At 40.3% G+C, this 23,167-nt stretch overlaps 1 protein-coding gene and 1 long non-coding RNA gene across 3 annotated transcripts in view; one reads left to right on the forward strand and one right to left on the reverse strand.

Moving 5' to 3' along the window:
• The window catches only part of MSRB3 (methionine sulfoxide reductase B3), an 83,371-nt gene that overhangs the window by 22,751 nt on the left and 37,453 nt on the right, over positions 1-23,167 (reverse strand). For both annotated transcript variants that reach the window (XM_084511454.1, XM_084511453.1), the window contains one exon: positions 16,727-16,755. In XM_084511454.1, the coding sequence (XP_084367580.1) occupies positions 16,727-16,755 (29 nt within the window). The remainder of the gene's footprint in view (positions 1-16,726; positions 16,756-23,167) is intronic.
• On the forward strand, positions 7,048-7,991 carry LOC311430386. The gene is made up of 2 exons (XR_014688753.1): positions 7,048-7,357; positions 7,661-7,991. It is a non-coding gene; the product is annotated as an uncharacterized lncRNA (long non-coding RNA).

A 23,167-nucleotide genomic window follows, 5' to 3' on the forward strand; every position in this document is an offset into this window, starting at 1 on the left:
CTGATTTTGATGCCAAGCTACCCCAATATTGATCCCACTCCATTCAACCAATGTGGACCTTATTCAAATGTTACGTAACCCTACACAAGTACAATGTCTCTTTGCTTAAGTTCTGAGCAGGCAAAGCAGATTTAGCAACATGGCAACCATGGAGGTTGCAGGGATGGGGAAGGAATGGAAAGCACAAGTTGCTGGGCTTTCCCTCCTCTATCCTTCACATGTTATATCTGTTTTCAGCCCAAACAGCACACATTCTCAGTGTGGAGCACTCTTAGGCTCAACAGAAAAGTTCTGCCTTCAGCTGGCTAAAAGGGACTGTTCTAGGCTCAAACCTCCACTGGAATTTAAGCAGCACCTAGTACCCCAAAAGGTTTGCAGTCACACAAAACACTTGGTGCCCTCACCCACTTCTCAGCTCCCCAGAAAGCTGAGGCATACCAAATGTTTTAAATGCTCGTGCTGTAATTGTATCACTCCAGGTGTTCTCAATAGGATTCCTCCCTATAAAACAACTAAAGAGGTGAAATACAGTCCAAGTCTCCGCAGGAAAACAACGGAGCCAAGAGCACAATCAGTTTCTGAAAAATGACTTGGTTCCCATGCCACAAGCAACAGTCCATAAAGCATCTCATGGAAAGCCCAAACACACCCTGCAGCTTCTGGCTTTGGAGCAAGAACCGGAGGACCTGGGGACCTCAGACCCGCATTCCAAAATGGACCTTACGATGTACTTCCCTCCCTTGCAACAGCTTAATGACCTGCAAATTTTCAGCCCTGGCCATATCTGACATCAGTTTCAGAGCCCCACCTTCAACCAGATTAAAACATTTGTATGTTTTGACATGAACCATGAGGGTGTTTCATTTGCACAGAACCCACCCTATTGATTTGGTCTGTTTTTGGTGGGGGGAGAACAGGATGGGGAAGGAAGGATTCCTACCCTGTTGTATTCAAAGCAGCTTCGGTAGCAAAATTTTCAATGTTCAACCTCTGTACTTGTGTCCAGTACTGCCATCATGAGCTGTAACATTTCATGCTGTTACTCTTAAGTAAAATAGTTTTGAGTCTGCACCCTAAGAAATGTTGTCTAAAAGCCTTGCAAAATTAGGAATAATTTTCTAGGAAGATCTGAACCACAGGGATCACCTTGTAGTGAGCTCGGTGTGCAGTGACTGATTGTCCCCATTGCTGGCGTTCCCAAGGGTCACAAATGGGTTCAGCCACATTGTGCCAGGGCATCCCAAAAAAAGAAAGGCCATCACAGCCAGCTGATAGCATGATCTAGGAAACCAACCTGTGGATCACATTAATTAAGTATCCAATTAAATGGGCCTGATTTTTGAGTGGATGGCAGATTTGGGAATTTGTTTTTAGTTTCTTTCTAAAACATAACATTTCCTTGAACCATACCCTCTAGTGCTCTAGAAAACTTTCTATAAATTTTTTCTAATTCTGTAAAAAAAAAAAAAAAAAAAAAATGTTGGCTGGAAAAACTGGAGTATTTGGAAAAAAATCAAATAGCTCAACTGTTTTCCACTTTTCATTTTTAAAGCATAGAATTCAAGCCTTTGTCTGAAATGTTCCCTTTCCGATATCAATTTATGTTTAAAAAAATCTGAGGGATATACTACCCGTCCCAGTTCAATACACGGAAAAAAAAAAAAAAAAAAAAAAAAAAAAGACAAAACCAAACTTTTTATTTCTCCTTGCCAACTAAAAGCAAACTATCCTGCACACACAAGTCCCTCACCTTGTTTCCAAGTACAGGTTTGATCCTCAAATAAAAAATCCAACTGTACAGCCTCTAACAGTGGCTACCACAGCCTCTGAGACTAACTTTATCCACCTGTATTTGAACATTTCACCTATCAATACAGTAAAAATATAGACCAAAAGCTATACATACATTCAAATACATGTCTTGGGTGAGCAGTGCAAACAATTATTTTATTTGCAGCTTTATACTAGCATATCCTTCCGCTATCTCTGTGCTTAACAATCTACTTTCCTATGCCCATCATACAACATAATTTTTCTTTTTTTTTTTTCTCCATTGATCTTTATTAGATCATTTAAATATTTGCACGGGCTTCAGCAAGTATCAGTTGACTTCCTGAGAGTGGAGCGTTTTACTGTCTTCACTCTTGCTTTGAATGTTTTTAAGATACCTGCTATCATTGCTGTTAACTCTAATTCCCCATCATTCATTAGTTTTAAAACAGACTTGCACAAATAAACCACAATGTTGAATTAATGAGATATGGATAGGAAGTTTCTGTAAATATAGTCAGAATTAAAGATAGAATGTCTGCATAACTTAGATAATTTTTCCTTTACATTGCACTGAAGATGACACTGAATGCCCTTAGTTTATTAACCTTTATGCATTTGGAGAACACTCTACCTTGTTCTTTCAGGTTCTTTAACAGACCACCTTTTTTTTTTTAAAAAAAGAAAAAAGTATGAAGAACAGACTCATATCCAAAAGGTAAAGCAGAACTGCAGGCTGTAATATGTTTGATTACTTAGGTATTTTAATGTTATTGACTACATCCATCTGTGCAAGGTTTAAGCCTGGCACTGGCCAATACGGTTTATGAAAATTTCTAAAAAGTATGCAAGAACCACTGGCAAAGGAAGGAAAGAAATATACTGTTACTGCTTGTACAAATTATGAGAAACTCATTAAAGCTCAATCACTTGCGGATGAGTAAAAACATTCTCAGAGGCAAAGTGCCAGTGGAAATCTCATGAGTTTCAGCTTCTGAAGTTTCCCAATATCCCTCTTTGCTGTGGGAAGGAGGACGGGGGGAGGGATGGACAAAGGCTCTGTACGGTTCACCCCTTTGGTGAGCAGATCAACTTGGGGCCGAGGGTGTTTAGATGAAGGTCCATGTCCTCGTTCCCACCCAGACACAGGCAAGCTGCCCTACCACTCCAAGTGCCATGCTAGCAGGTACCCTAATTGTGTGAAGACACGGGTCCCAGACATATATTGTGCATCATCTTCACAGGAGGTGGGGAGGTGGTCACATACCCTCTCCATCCTCCCCAGAAAGAGGAACCCAGGAGGGGCACGTCCCACAGGGAGCCTCCCCAGTGCATCCCACTTCCCAGCCAGAAGTAGGTCCTTTGGGCACTGACCTTTCTTGTGTGAGAAAGCAAAAGGGAACATAAAAACTTATGTTAATGTATCATTAAAGAAATTACTTTTACAGAGACTAGAAGAAGGGAGTTAAGATTACACTTCTGCTATGTCCATTTCTCTGGGTTTTTAGGAGTAGAACTTAATTTTTATACTGTCTATGCTGTGATGTCTGGAACCAAGAAAGTAAAAGTAGCGGCTGGTATAGGTTTCAACAGCATGCTGCTCCTCTGCAGTAAAATGCAGCCCTGCTTAGCCAAAACACTACAACGACACGGGTCCAGGTATGCCTGACGTATGCCATTGTAAGAGAAGAGCCTCGGATGTGCAGAAAGTAAAGAAACCAGAACAAATTACTAAGAGACCTCCTGTGATTCTCATCTCCAGCTACGGCAGTTCACTGGAGAGCAATGGCCAACACGACTTCAGTTTGCCTCAGCCTAATGCTGACAGTAATGCATGACCTGCTCTGTCAGTACTCCTTCAGTCAGGGATTTCCTCCTATCCTTTAATGCAAGAAGGAGTGAGATTTCAGAGAAAAACTATTATCTTCCACTCTTGGCTTTTGAACTTTTTTTTCCAAAGCCCTCAACATAGTATTTTATGCATTTTAAAATTATTTTTTTTAATGTACTAGCATATTTTTTCCACCACTCTTCAGCTTAAATGTGTCTTTGTCAGTCTGGAGATAGTCTATCAGTGCTGAGAGTCGATATTCCAAATCCCACCCTACTGCAAATCCATATTGCTGGGACTCCATTTAAATCCCTTAAATATGGAGCGTATGGCACTCCATAGGGGGGAAGAAAAAAATCACTGAGTCAAGGCAAGATAATAGTATGGAAGTGAGTGTATGGGTACTTTCAAAAACCAGAAATCTTACGGATAAACATTTCTTCAAGGAGAGTATAAACAGGGGAATTCTGTTCCCCTGACCACTGCTTTGAAATGCAACAGGCAGAAACAGAATAATTCTGTTTCTAAATTTTAATGTTTTAAAAAGACACTTTTCAGTTTTCACATCTGCATTTATTGTGTCACATGCCCTCGGCTTGGTTAAAATGTTTAGCATCCACTACAAGACTTTGACTTACTAAATGTTCACAAGTAGCAGCATAAAATCAGCAAAATCTCTGCCAACTAAGCTCTTGGAAAATTTTACCTGCTTTCTACAGCATGCCAAAGACCAACTTAATATTTGGGTCCTGACTGAAAGTAAACATAATGTATTTACAACATTTTTGATTCATTCTCATTACCCTTAAGCAGTCTCTCTTTCAATTACATATTTATCATCCTGCCCAAGAATGCACGAGCAGTGGTGAATAATGTATTTACAAAATACATTTTGTCAGCTTTTACACATCTGACCATTCTTACTCCTACTTCAAGGGAAGCAGAAGAAAATCACCGCAGTTCTCTGGGGTAATGATAACTGCAGACACATAAACATATATTTTTTTTTTGGAAGATGAAAAGTAAAGGGAAATGAAAAGGAACACAAAGAGAAACAGAACTAAAATAATCACAAGTAAACTCATTTTACCCATAAACACACTGTTCCCAAGCTGTGTGTACAGGTGGTTTGCTGACACACAGAAGAACTTAAAACTAATTGGATCGTTCTCCTCTTAAGCTTATGAATTTTTTCTGCTACTCCTCCACAGCAGCAGCTGTGTGAAGTGACTTGGGGATCTCACCAGCTCAGCCCCAGCTCTCTGCACATTCCTTGGTGATAATCTCTCCTAACCTTAACCATCAAAGTTAATGAGCAAGGATGGGCTCTCACTCAGTGATTCAGTGCACTGCCAGCCAGACTTCTCCAGCAGAAGGGCTGAACCCCTCTGAGATTCCTTATCTCTTCCTGCTAACTCTGGAGGAAGCTCAGATGTCTATGTGAAGGTAGATGGTTACAGTTTGATAAGATGATCCCTCTCTTCTTGATCTGATAATAGCCTGTATAAAATATGCTTCCAAATGAAATGCTGGTGTTTCTCCACAGACACACAAAGATTGTGTGAAAGCTAGACAGAAAGATACCCTGAAAAGGATATTGTGTAAATAATCTAAGCACTTCAGCTACTACAGCTAGTAAAGAAGATCAGATACCGGTGTTCAGGCAGATGCCCAGTGATTTATGCAGAACAACCAAACACCGAGAATATGGATTTTATGACACTGATATGCATGGTGTTTGGGGAAGGGCATACAGTTCTAGGATCATTCAGACACCTAGACCATGGCTGAGGAAATGTCTGGGACCCCTTGCTCTGTGAAGAGCAGCAGGAAGGGATGACAATGGTATATCAGAGAATGGCAACTCAGCCTCCTTCCCCAGATGGAAAACAAGGTTGCCAATACCCTTAATCAGATCATGCAATGATCTATTAATGCTTTCCTTGCAGAAATACTTTCAGTCCCTGTAACTCGATTCAGTCATCTGGCTTAAGACCTGATGGTGCTGTCCTTTCTCGCATAAAACTCAGTGCAAACTGTGGCTGACTTAAACTGGCAGCTTTAGGCTCCATCGGTGTTTTGACTTAGCACTTAATCCTAAGCAGATGGATGTTCACATGTACAGTGGCAGTTGCAGTGGTATGACACAAACTTGTCTACCATTACATCTTAAATGCTGTGGTTGCCATTAAATTAAGTCAACAAAAGACAAATTAATGTTCTTTGCTTCATACTCAGATCAACACTGTAAAGAGTTTAATGGTGATCGCTGAACATTCCAGTTTGATTAAAAGCAGCTTGCATTTTTCTTCTTACTTTTAGTACTATAAAACTTGAAATCAGTTTTGATAAGAGACCAAAATGTGAAATAGTAAAAGCTGACAGATCTTTTGTATGGTTTCTTACTGGTCATAAATTTACAACACTCTATCACTGAAAGAAAAACAAAACATTTTGATCCTCATTGAATCTTTTGCCATTAATCATTATTATTTGGCTAGTCTGTACAATCTAATGACATGAAACAATTTTATTTTTTTCAAATAACATTTTCTTCCTCTTTCAACTAATACTGTATATCATTCTCATCATCTTGTATAGAAAAGATTTTAAGTTTTTGGGTTTTTTTTCCTCTCTGACAAACCCAGGGAGAAGAAACAAAACCAACTTTTGCCTCTTATTCAAATTCACGACCCCATAAACCATGCTAATCAAAACAGAAGATGTACAATTTTGGACCACATGTCCTCAGGCACAAAAGATAAGGTGCTCAATGAGATACTGCCTAAAATCCAGAAAGGAAAATGCAATTCATGGTAGTGAGAAAAAGAAAAAAAAAATAAAAAAAATAGTGCACACATTGACCATAGTCATCCTGCCCTGTTAAATTCATCAAAAGCACTTCAGTGGTCCTCTCTGCCTGGTGCTGGGTTGTGGGCTGGCCCATCCCGTAAGGTAAGCTAGTGAAATCAAAGGAGACATCCAATATGCAGCATACAGGGCTCGAGGAGGGGCACGCAGGGCATACCTTGATCTTGCCCTTTCCTCTGTCCTCAAGGCTGATGAGGCTGGTAGTGCAGTGCTCATCCCAGTGGTTTTACAGAGCCCCAGCTTTCCTCTGGGCTGAACACAGGCCAAGCACCCCTAGATGATCACAGCTCGAATGACCCTATTGCTTTCTGCTCTCCTTATCGAAGCTGTGGGTTCCTCCCAAAGAGGGCAAGGAGAGCCAGGGCAGCTGAGGGAGTTGGGCTAGGTTTGGTTTGGTTTCACTTGGAACTGGAAACCCAACAAGCAGCAGCTGATAGGCTCTGTAGATGAAAAAGTAGGAACACTCCTCAGCTGAAAAGCCATATTTTTCATCTTTTTCCTCTGATTTCAGCAAGGCATCAGATGAGCAGAACTTCCTTTCTCCACCAGAAACCAAGCAGGGTGGAATTTAGTATCTCATAGAGGCCATCTTGCCGCGTTGCACTCTGCTCTTTCCTCCTTTGGCCTTGTGCATTTTCAAAGAGACGTGACAGGAAGCACTATGAGGAACAAGGGATGCCTTTTCACAGGATGACGGATGCAGCAGTCCACCCAAAGGAGGGGTGAGGAACTACTGAGTCAGCATTCGATTCCCAGCTCAGCCTCAGTCACTCCTTAAATCAAGGAAGGGCCCCAACCCAACCTTCTCAGCTGCTTGGCCTCCAGCCAAACGAGAGATGAAATTTTCTGTTAGTCACCAGGAAAGAGAGCAGGAGGAATTCTCAGGTGAGCGGGAATGAATGAAACAGGAATGGAAGTACTTAAGATATCTTTTTTTTCTGCCTTTTCTGAAGGGTGGAGTGGGGACTGACGAATTTACTAATTCAGTGTAAATTCAAACGTACTGGGAGGGAGATACAGCTTAAAAAGTCACTTCTTAAGGAGGAAGAAACAATGTCTTGAGAATGCATCAGATTGTACCAAATACAATATTAACAAACACGTTATTAGGATCTCTTGGATATTCATGAAGCACCACTTCTATGATTTCCCCTCCTTTTCTCTTCAAAATTTGTATTATTTCCACAGTAATAGAAAACAGGCAGACTGATCCATAAGCAGTGTGGAACATCTTCAACTCTTGTGGCCTGTGGGAGAGCTGCTCAGCATCTTTCAAGATTCAAACTGATTTCATGAACTGGCCACTGACAAAGACATTTAACTTCCTCCAGGCCCCATTGTGTTAAGTATCATTCATGTTCACAAATGCCGAATTTGTTTGGTTATTGGTTTGTTGTTTTGTTTTGTTTTCAGAAATGAATGAATGTGTGAATGATCCTAAGATAATCATGTAAAAACCTGCCTTCTTAGACCCATATCAATGACAGAAATATTTGTTTTCAAGAACTGTTGAAAACTTCGTACTCTGTCTGCATTGTTTCTTCTACATGCCTTAGCCCTCACCATATTTATTGTCATTCCGCTATTACTACATTTGGACTTTAATAAAGAAATTTGGGCCTTTATCTAAAGCCACAGTCATGCGTTCTTCTGCAGAGAGCATGCAGTTCAGTAAGGGGAAGGATTCTGGGTCTGGGAAGACCATTTGTAAAAATTGTATTTCTTCTGCACATAACAGATCCCCTGGACACAAATTTTGTGGTACTGGTGACTGTGTAGGCAGAGTGAAAAACTGTAATGCAGTTGAATACATTTACCATGCTGCTTTTTATATTATCTTCTAAAGACTCTTTCTAACCTAACTTCATTTGCTCGTGCTAAAAGGAGATACTTCGTAAAGGCCACCCATGATTTATGGTGGACCTAGGAGGCTGAATGAATAAAGTGCACTAGGTCTTGAACATGCTTGATAGCAATAGACATCTCTCTCCCTTGAAAGCCTTGTAATGAAAACAAACTATGTTTTGTTTTGACAGACAATGGACAGGAGGAAAAAGTAATAGGGAAAAGGGACTTTGTCCAAGGTGGATGCCCATACAACATTAAAAACAGGGAGAAGCCATCCAAATTACATTCAAACCTGCACATCTCAGCCACCTATATATACCCAGATACCAGTAGCTTCTGCATCAGAAGGTAGTGGAGACATGAAGAAATCTTGTATCCTACAGAATTCTCGTTTCCTGAGACCATGCAGTGAGCTAAATAGTATCCCACGTTGCCATTCTTCAAAATCTCTGCATAAGTATATACATATATGATGCACAGTGCCGCAATACTCCACTTACAAATGAATTATAGTTCATCTTCCAAATTACAAAGCAGACAAGCAATTTCCTTCCGCACTTCATGGTTAAATGAATAGAGTACTAATAATGCAATGAAACAATACAACTGACTTGAACTGTACATGGTGTGAGTAAATTGCATTTGAGCTATATAATGATCTCAATGAGCCACAGCTGTGACCAGAAACCACCCTGCTTGTCCATTCTTGTGGCTTCTTTTGCACATATTCCATTTTTGGCTAATTAAATGGGACTATGGCAAAGTTAATTATCACAGTTAGTCTGTAACAGGGTTAATTTGACTGAATGAATTTTCTTTTAAAGAGAACTGAAAACGTCTTTATACTCTTTATGAAGTTTGAAAGCATAGGATAATTCAAGAGTATCACCAGAAATCTCCTTTGCCCACTGAACAAGACTGCAATGAGGGTAGCTCTTGAAAAGTCATTAGGTAGCCTTGTTTAGTAAGAAACTGCACAATGATTAACAGGTCTAAGCAAACATCACAACATTTCTGTGTTTAAGAAATCCAGCTCTCCAGGACAGTAAAGATGTTATGCTGCTGAATGTTGCTAACTTGAAAGAGAAATTTTGCTGACTACCAAAATGAATTCCCTTATAGACCAAACCTATGTGAAGCGACTACATTTATGACAAATAAAAAATCCTCATCCAATCTACTTTATAGCTTATATAATAATTTAACAGAACACTGCAGTTTCCAATTCCATGTAATAAAACCATGATTTATACATCACTCATGTCTTATAAGACTTTTTCCAAATTGTTTCTTAAGGACAGACTTTTTTTTATATTTACAATGAAATAAAAAGTAGAAAAGATGATCTTTAGTACTTAGAAAAAAGCGTAAAAAAAAATCCTCCAAAATAAATCTGATGAATTTGCTTACATGAATGATATTAAAATGGAAAACCTAAATGTAAATGTTTTCATTACAGAACCAGTTTAAACACATTGCAAGCTTTTCAGAAAGATTCCCAGAGCAAGACAAGAAAGAAGCAGCAACGATTATTAAAGTATATGTAAGACAAAAATATAGAACTGTATTTGTCTTTGTTGATATTATATTCCTGGCTCAGTGAGTGAAGCCCTTTAACACACATTTCTTGCTACATGCCAAAAAAGTGCTTTGTGCAAGAGTGGCACAGTGAGCAAGGCTCACAAGGGCAGAACATTCATAAGTAGCTGCCTTATTAATGAGAACACAAACAGGATTTATTGGAGGGAGGAATATATCATTCAGAAAAATGCAAAATATACATCACACAGGAAGATTGAAGTCTGTTGTAAGACCGATTGAGGCTGTTGGCCTTCAGTTACTAGATTCACAGATGCAGCTTATGGAAATGGACAGGCTTTCTATTAAAAATAATTTGACAGTTGAGAAGAATCATGCTTGTCATAGCAAGGAATAGTCAAGCTTGGACACAAGTAAGATGAACAGAAACTGGGAGAAAAAATATCTGCAACTGGAAAACCATGAATAGAATTTGGAAATGTCCCGTTTTGGAGTCCTCTGGCAACCTTCTTCAAAAATCATAGATATGTATTTTTTTCTGCATGCTTACAACATTTTTCATCAGCCCTTCATGAATTAAAACATTGTTCTATATGTTGAAATAATTTGTCCGTCTTTTGCCATTCTTTAGAAGAGAAATATGAGGGTGGTGATCAGTTACCACAGGTCAGCGCTGTTACTAGCACATAACTCACTGGGATGTATCAGTTACATGTCCCAGCCATGTATATTCCAGATCACGTTGTAGCGTGGCCCTGAAAACATTCAACAGATGGTTCAGCTTGCATCTGGATCTAAGGACGTGTCCCAGTGCTGAACAAATATAACAGACCGTGCTCTCCAGCCATTGCATCCCTAACGATCTGCTTGTAGAGTTGTTAATGCCAAGAGCAAAATAGCACTAACAAGTAATGACAAGTAAGATAATCTGAGCTGCTGTTCTCTTTATGTAGTTGCTCTCTCCCACTGTCTCACTGTGCCAGCTCATGCACCCTTTCAGGAACCCACACAGTTGTGGTGGCAAGGAAGAAAGAAATAATTCATTGAGAAAGAGACTCCAGAGAGGTCATTTGCCTCATCCAGAAAGCTGTGGGGCACCCTTCAGATACCCTACAGTATCTCTGCTGATTTTGCCACTTTCCCTCTTACAGACTCTGAAATTTATGCTTTTAAATCTAATTCCCTGGTTGTTAGGTGACCAATGAGATTGTTGATACGATTTTGTTATGAACACCAAATGTCTCTTCTGCCTCAGTTCCTGGACGTACTCGGCCTTGCGAAGATGAAATTAAGAACAGCTCTAACACAGCTTGGACGCAGTTCCTGGATGAAGAAGCTGACATCAATAAACTCTAGGAATTGATTTGGTAACCTGTAATCAGACCTACCAATCCATTGATAGACAGACGATATTACTAAGTTCCCTGCTGCTACAGAGACTTAAGGTTTCAGGCCAGTTAAGTGTCTTTTAGGTTTCCCTAGTAGCAAGGCTCAATAAGAGATGCTCACTTTCAAGGTATCTTTTGTTTTTCATTTCTTTCTTACTCAGCAGAAATGCTCCCTGTGCTCTTGCTAGTTGTACCGATGGCTTTCGTACAATGGGACTGATGACAGGCTAGGGGAAATCAGGGCTGATAGTGAGAGTTTGGAAAGTCTACTGCTGAACATCTGGAAGCGTAGCTGAGAGGAATTTATGAGAGGAAAACATCTGACCACCCCAACCTTATAATTTTCTTCAACTGTTCTCTAACACCTGTGCTGAATCATGTAGCCCAGTGAGTTAGTACATTACAGGGGCCTTATTAAGGGAAATAAAGCAGTAAATACAAGAGGTGAGAGAGGTGAGGATGGCAACTTTTATGGGGACACAGGGGTGGCAGCGCTATGCAGTGCTGAAGACACGGGGATACAGTCATTCTGGTGAAAAAGCAACATGCAGAGAGGAGAGCAAACTGCAGAGTCACCAGTAGACACTGTGATTCCAGACACGGCAGGCAAAGGAAATTCCAGAAACTGTCGGGGTCTCATTGACCTGCTTTGTGCCTGACTGCTGGGGTGGCAGGGATCCAACAAAAGCTGGTGTGTAGCTGTCCCTCCGGACAGCCTCTCGCTGCACAGGCAGCTATTATACCTTAATTCCTGATGCTAATTGGAAAGTTTTTCCGAAGTATTTACACAAACGGTGGTACAAAATCACACAGATGATCTGTGCATTTCGCTAAATTTTGCAGATGTGTGTGGTTCAATTGAGTGAAGAAAGAGAAAAGCTGGATTTGGAGCTGCATCTCTTTTTTTGGGAGGAGGGGAAGGCTGGCACAGGGGGTGATGCAGATAGAGCCAAAGGCATCGTGTGCCCTTGGACGTGCCTCTCTCTTCTGCCACTGCGCCCTTTGACTTCCTCTGCTCAACCCTCTGAGTGACACATACACAAAAGAGACTCCGCTGGAGTCCGAGTGTATTGTCCGGGGATTTGTGGCTCCCCTTTAACACAAAACAAACCTCGGATTTCTTCCCGTTCACAATTTCACTGCCAAAACTATCACTTGACTATCACATGGCTCACCTCCGCAGCGACAGACTGGATACACCAAATATCACAGGAGACTTTCCAAGAAAGCTCCAGCCCTCCCTGCAGGCAGGAGGAAACTCACCACTACCATTCACTGGTGAGCAGAGGACGTGCTGAGATGGTTGTTTGAATTTTCCATGCTTATTTTTCTAAAGTGGGATTACACAGTTCAGTGGCAACTTCTGAGATCTATGAGTTCTCCCTGCTATTGAACAGCATAAACAAGTATAATTTTTTCTTTAAAGAAAAAAAAAAATCTTTCCTTAGCTTAACATTCCAATATAATTCTTACATTCTTAAATGCACTCTTATACGCCTGGTATTGCTCTGCACCAAAAGCAAATACGAGCCTTTAAAATTTGCTAACCAAGCACATAGCACACCACGTATTTTAGACACTCCCAAAATTCTAATAATTAGAACAAATTTGATTCAGCTGCCTTTTTTTGTGGTTTACTTTGTTCCTTAACAAATTTTGAGAAAAACTATTTTTTTCGAATCTTTTTCGCTTTCAAGTTTTTTTAGAAAAATCTATTTCCAGTTCCAGCAAAATTCATCATATTGTGACAGGAAAGCAAAATTGTTTCATTTCATGGGATCTTCTAACAGCGTGAAGCTAACCCCCTGGTCTCTGAGACAGAAATTCTGCCAGCTAGACTTATAAAGAGTCAGCAGAGTAAAAAAGTTCCTCAGATGGAACTGTTAGTCATGGGATGAGGAATGTGCGTCCCCTACAGATGTTATAGCTATTTATATGATAAATCCCGATCATCACTATAGGAATTTTACAGCCTTCTTTTAAGTTAATTCTCAAGTTCAAATTAATCTTCTTTTGACAATGTTTGCCTAATATTTCAGTGTTGAACACTATTTCCAGGGTTTCATTTATGGTGAGCCTACTGGGCACTTTTAAAGCTGTATTCCAGACTTCGTACTTGCTTCAGAAAGACTTCTTTTAATTCCTCAGTACTTCACACATATTTCTGGGCAAAAGAAGTACAATAAGCATTGATAAATGCTTAACATGGACACATCAAGGCTCACAAGTTAACTCGAATTAACATTAGGGTTAATTTAGGGCACGCAGCAGGTTGTAGAACAGCTCCCTGTAGGAAAATATTCATTCTAGAATAAAATTATCTCATTCTCAGGTTCAACACTTGAGCTGTTTTGAGTAACATGAGATAAACTCAAACAAAGCATGTTTGTTCCAGTTTGCAGGATCATTGGTTTACTCAGGAATCACAGTCTAGGGAATTCAAAACGAAACGAGGGACATGAAAGTACCTTAAGGTGTCTTCGAGGAACTCAAGGTCACATAAATACAGAGTCATTGATTTCAAATGGCAGCAGCCCTTTTAAAAGCAATGCCACATTTACACATTTCAAAGGCACGTGGTATGTAGAACATGGTGCTACATTGAGCATCTTATTCCCTCATACTAGAAAAAGATTTTTTTTTTACCAAGATGCCTCTCTGCCATCACCAATGCATCTCTCCCGTCCCTCCTGGTCACTCTGAGCCACCAGGAGGTCTGGGTGTATTGTTTGGTTTGGGGAGTGGGACAGCAAGTTGTTTGGTGGAGAAATAAAAACAACGATGTTTTATTTGGGTGAAACATGCTGACTTGATCTCAGTGTCTCTATTTCTCCTCTGCTCTCACATACTGGGAACAAAAGATAAACTCTAAGTGCTTATGCTATCTGATCACTAAGAAGAGTTTCTTGGTGAAAGATCTGAGCACCATCCCTGTAAAGGGAAGGCTGCTCTACTTTTCACAAAGATAAAGATTTTTGCAGCCTTGGTGTTTCTGGACATGAAATGCACTTTAAGGTTATGAACTTTCTGTAATTTCCTTTTTCTTAAAATGCCATCTTAATTGTGTGCTTAATCTTCTTTTTCTATTATCATTTAACAACTGTCCTGGGATGTGACACTGAAAGAGGCAGCACTGATAAGACCAAGCCATTAAATGTCTGTAATTCCCTGTTCCAAAGACAACATTTGGGGCAAAGAATAAATTGAGTCGGAGCCCAGCCTGGGCTGAGCAGCCACCCACACTGGTGATTCACCTTGGATCACCAGGTGAGAAGCCTTCAAACCTTGGGCAGATGGCCAGGGTCCCATGACAGGAGAGCCTGAAACATTTCAAACCGAAGGTTTCCTCAGGGATTTAGGGGAACGGTGTCAAGCAGAAGATGAAAGTGAGGCTCTGCAGAAAAAGGGGGAATAAATCTAAAAAGTTCCTAAACCCTGGACATTCCCAAATTGTATCCCCGATGGCATACAAAGCACTCTGAAGTGGAAAGCAGCATGGCACAAGGCATAAAATTCCCTATGACATCCACGGTACCTGTTGATGTTGATGCTCAGTAAACAAAGCTGGCTGACCACCTGCTGCAGAGAATTCTGGTACAAGTCCAGAGAATATTTAGGAGCAGCAAAAAACGTGGAGACAGAGAAGATTTGGGGGCTTTTACTGCTCATTTACATTTATATATTTTTTTGTGTGGTCTATGATAAAAGGTCTTTACTTACAAATCCTTTTCTAACATCTGGTCCTATTCTGTAGGAATAATGCCTAAGGAGTGCCTGCAGAAGAGCCTGCCAGTGCTCCTGTCTTTGGATAACCAGGCTTGTGTGAGATATGGCAGAAGTCTGCACCCAGAATAGGGGTCCACACTGAAGGACAGAAAGCCTGTGGAGCCCACACAGATGAAGAACAGACATTTAAGAGCTCATGTTCAACATACAGAGCCGATCATGAAGGCCTGATGGCATCTACTGAGCAGGCGTTTGCCATAGCTGTGATGGTGCCAAAGTTGTGCTCTGCTACCAAGGAGATCCCTCACCCCTGCCTTCGTGGCCAAGGAGCAGGGCACAGAGCAGGAATGCTGCTTCAAAATAAAAAGTCAGAAAAGTGTGTGTAGCTTAACCAAAAGTCCTGCAGGCAGCATTTCCCCCTCCACAGAAAAGTGAGATATTTAACACCATATTCCACAACATTATTTTTTGGGGGGTGGCACAAAATGTGTGAAGCTATCCCCCCATGTGAACCTGTTTGGTCAGGATCTAAGAAACAATCTTAGCATACAGTACATTCAAGCAACATTTAAAACAAGTAACCTCAAAATCATAGACTAAAATCATAATAGAAGCAAGATGACTCAAGCACAAAAGATGCTGGAATTAGCTATATAAATGCTTCCTGCTGTAGGTTTCACTCCCATACAGTTCCAAAGATAAAATCTAGTGTGGAAAGAAAAAGCAAAGTAATACCTCACATTGCAAACCCAAATCAAGCTGTAGCTGGGATAAAAGAAACCAAGCTATTTTATAAATAATCTGATTAATGTGTATTGTAAAATGCATATCATTATAAACAATTACAATCACTGCATTAAGCAAATTGATTAGAAGACAACATAGGCCTAAACATAAGATGGCCATGATAATATCAGGCTTTCTCTTTTCCACCTTAACAAAAAAATTATTTTGAGTGACCTTGCCAGGCAATGGACATTTCAGCTCGTTTCAGGACTTCAGCCTATTCTTAATCTACTATTGTTTAACGTTTAGGAACAGCCAAGAATAGTTAACCAAATAAATAACAGTCTGGTATTAGGAGCTCTGCTTTTTTCCCAACTGTGCCCCTGTTTGCTGTCCTGTGTTTTTCGTCTTGTTAGATACACATTAACCTGTTAGAATGACCTTCACTTCCCTCCCAATCCCTACAACACATTAAAATTCTTTAAAAAGCCAACTGGAGAGAGACTGCCTTTTGGTAAACCTCCTAGAGAGAGCTCTACAGACTGGTCTGGCATGCATTGTGTACATGCATCTGTCACGAAAATTTGATGACAAATCATCTGTTTCCTGACAGATAGGCTGCACTGACTTCAAATTCCCATGAAATGTCTTTGTCCACCAGGAAGAAAAACATTCTCCTTTAAAGCTGTGATCATTCTCAAACTTCACTTCAACCCTCCATTTGCTTTAGCCTGTATTATCATTTATTTGCACTCTAATTTCTCTGGATCAATTAAAGCCTGTTGCAAGATACATCTTCCTGATCATCTTCTGGGAAAAAGTAAAAAGACAGGAACTAATGAAAGGAACGAAAGCAAATGTTTCACTGTAATGATGCTGTTTTTAGAGGGTGAGAAATGAAGATCCTTTTTAAGGCTGACCTACCCCAGTTTGTTTAAAACTAAACTGAACTTGAACTGATAAACTACTCTTTTGAGATTAACCTGAGTAGTGTACATTCAGCAAAACACCGTAAATCTAAACATACCTGAATTGGAGTCAAACTTCGTCTCTGACCTGCAAAAGAAAATAAAAAGATCATAAGTTACAAGATCCGCTTCATGCCATAAAAGCCATTTGCCTCCCCCCCCAGAAAATATTGCATTTAACAAGGCTGCCCATCTGCGTGTGTTAATATTTTATGCATTCAATGGCATTTGAACACAAATGATAGCTGTGATTTTTAATATTTTGGGTTTTTATAATGAACAGTTACAAAGAAGATATTTTAAAAGACAAATCACAAAATGAACACAGAAAATAGAATATAAATTTAAAACAGGATTAAATTATATTCTGTGAATCACAACACACAGTTGTTCCTATGAAATAAATATTGTTTTAATTCATTTTCATTTTTAAAAAGTCATTAACAGGATTTAATTTATTCACGAATGTTTCCAATCTATTTTTGAAGCAGATACCGTTTCATTAATGTCATATGTATTGTATCCAATGATCTGCACTTAATTGAACAACATCCTAGGAGGGTTTTGTTTGTGTGTGTCTTCAATTTACTCACTCTGCACATAGGAATAAGTGGTTTGATTTTCTTAAAAGTGGAAAGCGGGGGGTGGAAGAGAGGGAAAGAGGAAGGGAGCCAGACCTAAATTTTAACTTGTTTTAAAGTCTTTGCAAAAAGACAATGATGTGTGCATTATGCACCATTAGCTTTGGTCGTGCACTACAGATTTTTCTCTCTCTAACAAGTAGTGTTTTCTTCTAAGGGCTTAGCACTTAGCAAATGAACCCTATAACCTGTATATTTAATAAAAGAAAGAAAAAATTAGCCCTTGTGGGCACATCATGTTTCAGATATAGGTTAATAATACTTGTAAATGTAGAAGCCTTTGAAGATCTCAATTCAACTGTGGGAAAACTTAAGTTGGGTAATTACTCTCAAGATGCTGCTGATGTGCTGTCAAGCAGAATTAACCCTATGACTAGGCCTATCTACACAATCTGCTATAAAACAGCATTGTCTATATCTAGCTCTCAAACCAATTAGCGGGCATGTTCCAATCAGGTTTATATTGCCCACTAACAATCAGTGGCACACATGGTCATGGCTGTCACAGCAGGACACAAGGTCCTACCAGCAGGAGTCCTGTTAAAGGACGATATGTCGGCAGGAAAGTGCATTTCCCCAGACGTTCTAGGGGGGAAGTACAATGTTGGATCTTTGTACGTTACATCAGGGAGAGGATGTATTTTCAGAAGTTACAGTCCTTTTTTTTTTAAAAAAAAAAAAAAAAAAAAAAAAAAAAAAAAAAGAGTTGATAAGCTTGCCCATGCAGGTACTTGGAGATGCATTTTACACATACTCTACATATGTTGCATAACTGGCATCATAACCCCATACTAAGGATCTACACTACAGCAAAAAAAGCACCATCAAAATCAATCCTGGTCAAAAAATGCACAAGTTTGCACTATTAGTGTAAACAGTTATAGCCATCAGAAAGGAAGCAATTCACTTCTCCCTTCTTGCTCATTCTTCACCTTCCCCCAGTGTTCAGTCTTTCATGTTTTAAATATAGCTCAGGTGGTGAAAAGACGGAAGGGAAAAATCCTAGCTTATCTTTCTAATTGATAGTGTACCACCAAACAGTGAAGAAAGCAAACATGTTGCTGACATGCTTTCGAAAATACCACCACCAATAACTGCCCAGGCCACCAGACCATGCTCTCATTTGGCACTGCATTTCTGCTTGTATTTATGCACAGGATAAAGTCCTACCCTGCAAAAGGTGCATGTCCATAACTGGGGGAATTCCACCAAGCTGAAGTCAAAGATACTGTTCCACATAAAGCCACTTACTCAGTATTTTCTTCACAATACTCCCCTCAAGCTGCAGTATATCTATCTGGACCGTATATTCTGGCTCCTCACCACACAAGCAACATCTCAGCTACCTACATGTCTTTCAGTACAGTTGGCGTCATGATGAAAATAACAAATAAAGCTGGAGGCAGTTGGCTGGGACAGGTATCTTCTTTGTCTTTACTAGTAAATTAAATGGCTCTAGGACACGGGCAGCTACAAGCAATTGATGGATAGCGAGAAGTCAGCTCTGACCCAGGCTGCAGGGAAGTCAGAGACAACATATGGGTTTTACCCTCAACATCTGTGTATCTGCACAATCACCTTCTCACTGTCTAAATTCCAGGTATTTGGTATTAAGTGGTCAAACAAGAACTCCAGTTCTCAGCTTGCAAGGGTGAAAAACTAGACAAGTAGAACCCTGCACCTGAATACCTTGTTCATTGATTTGTTAGAAACTCTTCACACCTCCTGCTCACCCCTCTGACAGGCCTCTGGCATTGCACAAAAACCTTCAAAGGATGTTGATGCAGAATAAAAGAAGTACTGACGTTCCAATCTTCTTCAGGCAGGGAGATTTTCCATCCCAGCTCTGTTTCCGTGTCAACCACCACATTGTCAAACCATTTCCAGTTTTATACAGCAAGCTATTAAACAGGCCCTTATAATCCATCCCTCTTTGTTTTTTAACTGACCCAAAATTTACTCCCATGGTAAACCAATTCAGGGTGGATTATTTATTTATTTCTGTTTATTCATTTATTTTTTTTTTTAATTTGGCAACAGACATGAAATCAAAAGGTTGATTAGCCTTTACTAGCATGTGACTTTTGCTGTGGACTTTTGCTGAAATATCTCTTATATGGTACTGCACAGCCACCATGTTGCTCCACGATGCCATACGCTAAAAGCTGTGTGAGATGAGGCTGGTGACCTTTTATCCACCTTGGCATGAGCATAACAGGCCCTCCATCTTGCAGCATTAACAACTGGCCCAGGGGCCAACAACTGGCCCAGGGGCCAAAAAGGTGGGGAGATGGGGTCGCAAGGGTCACTGGGCAGTGTAATGAGCACCTAAGATCCATGCAGTCATAAATTACTGGACAGCAAATCAGGAAACCAATATGGGGAGATAAATGAATCAAACTTTGTCTGGCAACAGCCAAATGGCCATGAAAGAAAACGCAACATGGGAGGTAGCACTAGGAGCCACTCACGGTCATAACCTATGTCATGGTCATCATGTCACCTTGGGAAAACAGGGCAAAATTCAGGGCACAGAATTACAGAAATAGAGATGTTAGAAAGGCACAGATAAAGGGGAGGAAGATAGTAAGTGTCCATTGGAATCAGCACTTTTCCCCTAGATCTTTCCAGCACTTACAACTTTATAGCACAACTTTATATACACTAAACAAAGGCATTAGAAACTAGTTCCACATAGGTGCTAAAAATTTGCAACTAAAAAAGACAATAAATTGAAAGAAATTAAGTGCTGAAAGTAAGCTCCGAAGGGAGCTTACAAACAAAAATAGTCATTCTGACTCTTTTGTACTTTCACAACCACATTAGCTAGAAGAAAAAACTTCCCTGTACATTGCTTGTTATCACTGTACACATTCTGATAACCTACAACCTACCAGAGAAGATGCACTCTACAGAGCCAGGCAATGACTTTGCAAACTCTCTTTTATCATTTATTACACTGAGAGGAGAAGAAAACAAACAAAAAGAACAGCTTTATGCATCTTTTCTCTGTTTGTGCCCCATAGGAGTACTCTAAAAGTCAGGGCATCATTCAGAAATATCACTGGGAAGGAGTCTATACGAATAAAGAGAGCAAGGGGACATTTATAAAGTGCTTTCCATTCCCAACTGTGATATGACTCAAATACACACAACATATGGAAATACAGATGCTAAGTATCTCAACTACCAAAACACAATCCGCAAGGAAATAGGGAGCTACTGGAAAGGTTTAGCTAAGGACAAGGTGCCACAATATTTCTAAAGTTCCAGATATAATTAAATCAAACACAAATAATAAAATATAACAGTTATTTTTTTCTGTACTGTAAAGAGGTAGAGGATTTGAACCCGCATGTTTTTTAAAACGCACCATAAACCTGATGTTCAGAATGACAAGTAGTCAGAGAAAGAGAGCGAACTGGGCTTTTGGCAAAGAGAGGGGAAAGAGGACTTACTGCTGCATCAAAACTGGCACTTTCTTTCACCCTTCCAGATGAAGTTTTTATCAGGTTTATTCAGGTTTGGTTGAAGCCCAATGAGAACAGCCTTTGGAAGCATCACAGCTCACTCAGAGAGCACCTGATGAAACCTCTCTGATCCTTGTGACAATTCTTTTCTTTGTAATAGCCAGTCTTGTCACCTGCCTTTAGGACCAGGAAGGACGCTTTTGTCCCTTTTGTTCACAGGTATGGACATAGCCCTTCCCCCTGAAAGCACAACCCATTTATTGGGAATGCTCATTGACCTTACTCAAGAGCCCAAGCTCCAAACAGCAAGGCAAGCTTCCAGAAAGAAAAAGGCAGAAGTATTCCAATATAAAAACGAATGCCTGATGTAACTATCTAGGAATTTACTAGACCCCCACCATCAGGGAACCTGAGAAGCCCCCAAGCGTTAAGAACCAAGGCTCTCCTTGGGCAGCAGAAGGAGCCGCGTGGTGGCCAGGGGACAGATCCTGACAGTGTGAAACTCCTCATCGGCACTTCCCAGAGCTGGAATGCCTCCCTCTCTTCCCCCCTCATGTGGATTCTCTGGTATAATACAATAATATATATATTATTTATAATAATATTATCTGGTATAATCTAATAATATAGTTGAACTCTTGCTCAGGTCTCTCCTCAGAGAGGGCATGAATGCGATCTCTCTCCTGATTTCATGAACGTTTTAAGAACTTAATATCTTTGAGGTTTAATATCTACTCCCTTGTCAAATTTGGCTGAAATTGGCAAGTAGATTAAATAATAAGGTTTTGTTATTAGGAAAGGATTGACACACAGACAGTATGATCCTGTGAGCCTTACTTCCTTAGAAAACCTGACTAATGATCTATTTTTAACCTTGCTTTCCTAGACTACAGGAAAAAAAAGTTTGATTCATGGTTGATGGAAGCTGTGGGGATTTCTGTTCTGTGTACTGATGAAAAGCCAGATTCAAAAGGAACATTTTAACATCACATTAGTCAGTGCATAGCCTGGGTGAGTTCTGTCGAGTGTTTGTTTTAACACAAGGGTTAAAAATGGGTAAATATAGAAAAAAGAAAGAATAATTTTCCTGTTTGTTTTTCAGACTTGCTTTCCTTCTCCTAATCCCAACCCAAAAAACTTTCCAGAGCTCATTGCTTATATGAGAGTAGCTAAATGAACGCTCAGCATCAGCCAAGAAGCTGCGAGTTAGAAGATACAAAAAGCTCCCTGTGAGCTGATTAGGGGTGTATTTGTTATAATGATGTCTATAGGACGTCTATTTGTTATAATGACGTCTAAAGGACGTCTATTTATTACAATGCCTGTGGCTCCCCTATGTCCCACACACCAAAGGAGTGCCCAGGGAGCATGGCCTTTTCCTGCCGCAGCCCCCACGTTGGCCTGGAAATGACGCCAACGTGAGACACGGTCAGAGCTTTTGGAGAGGGGAAGCAGTTTTCAGTAGGGACTCACTGCAGGATTTCTTGGTTGGCATGACCTGAGGACTGCCTAAACTAATTCAATTTACATCCCTGATCATGGCAGAGGCAGCACTCAGGTGTGTTTAGCTGTGTAAGACGCCACGGGCTGTGTTCAACAGCAACATCACTGCAGGAACAAAATACGTGCCTATTGATGGTCCAACCTTGAAGGCGGATTGAGCCTTCAGATTCCAGATGGCTCCAAGGAAGACAAGCAATGTGCTATCTCAATTTCTGCCTAGAAGATTAGGAGGACTTAGGACAATTTGTCATCCAGCAGTTACACAGCAGACTCAAAACAAAGGCTGGTTTCAATGCTAAACAGGTGAAGCAAGAGGAAACCAATGCTCAATGATAACAACTCTACCTTTTTTTTAGCTCCATCAGCCTTTCTAGGGGAGAGTCACAAAAAGCTGCAGAAGCTTTTTCAAGTTTTAAGATTCTGAACTTCTGAGCTACACAAGACCCAAGATATGGATTTGGGGTGAGAACAGTTTGATAACGCTGCCTGCTGGCTGCTTCCTATACCAGCAAGATCTTACTTAACCCAAATGAATTTTACTAAACAGAAGTTCCTGGTTTTGACACACAAAACCACAAGGTCACCAAGAACCAATCATGGTGGATGAAGTTGCTCCAGTAGTTTCATTGTTAGAGATGCTGTAGCAATTATTTCATGTAGGTTCTCCCAGCTAGATGGCTAGAGATCTAGCCTGATGACTGAAATCCTCCCTTATGCTATGGGGAAAAGAGTGGCACCATTGTAATGGCATTGCAGTATCACCCAACCATGCTTTGCTTTTGGATGGCCGAGAGATGTTGAGAGGACCAGATACAGGTCACTGAGAACTGAACGAAAACACGACATGACTACGGGTGTTGCTGTTTCTCCCAGCGCATGTACAGAA

This window comes from Aythya ferina (assembly GCF_964211825.1).
Source record: "Aythya ferina genome assembly, chromosome: 1".
Classification (NCBI taxonomy): Eukaryota; Metazoa; Chordata; class Aves; order Anseriformes; family Anatidae; genus Aythya; species Aythya ferina.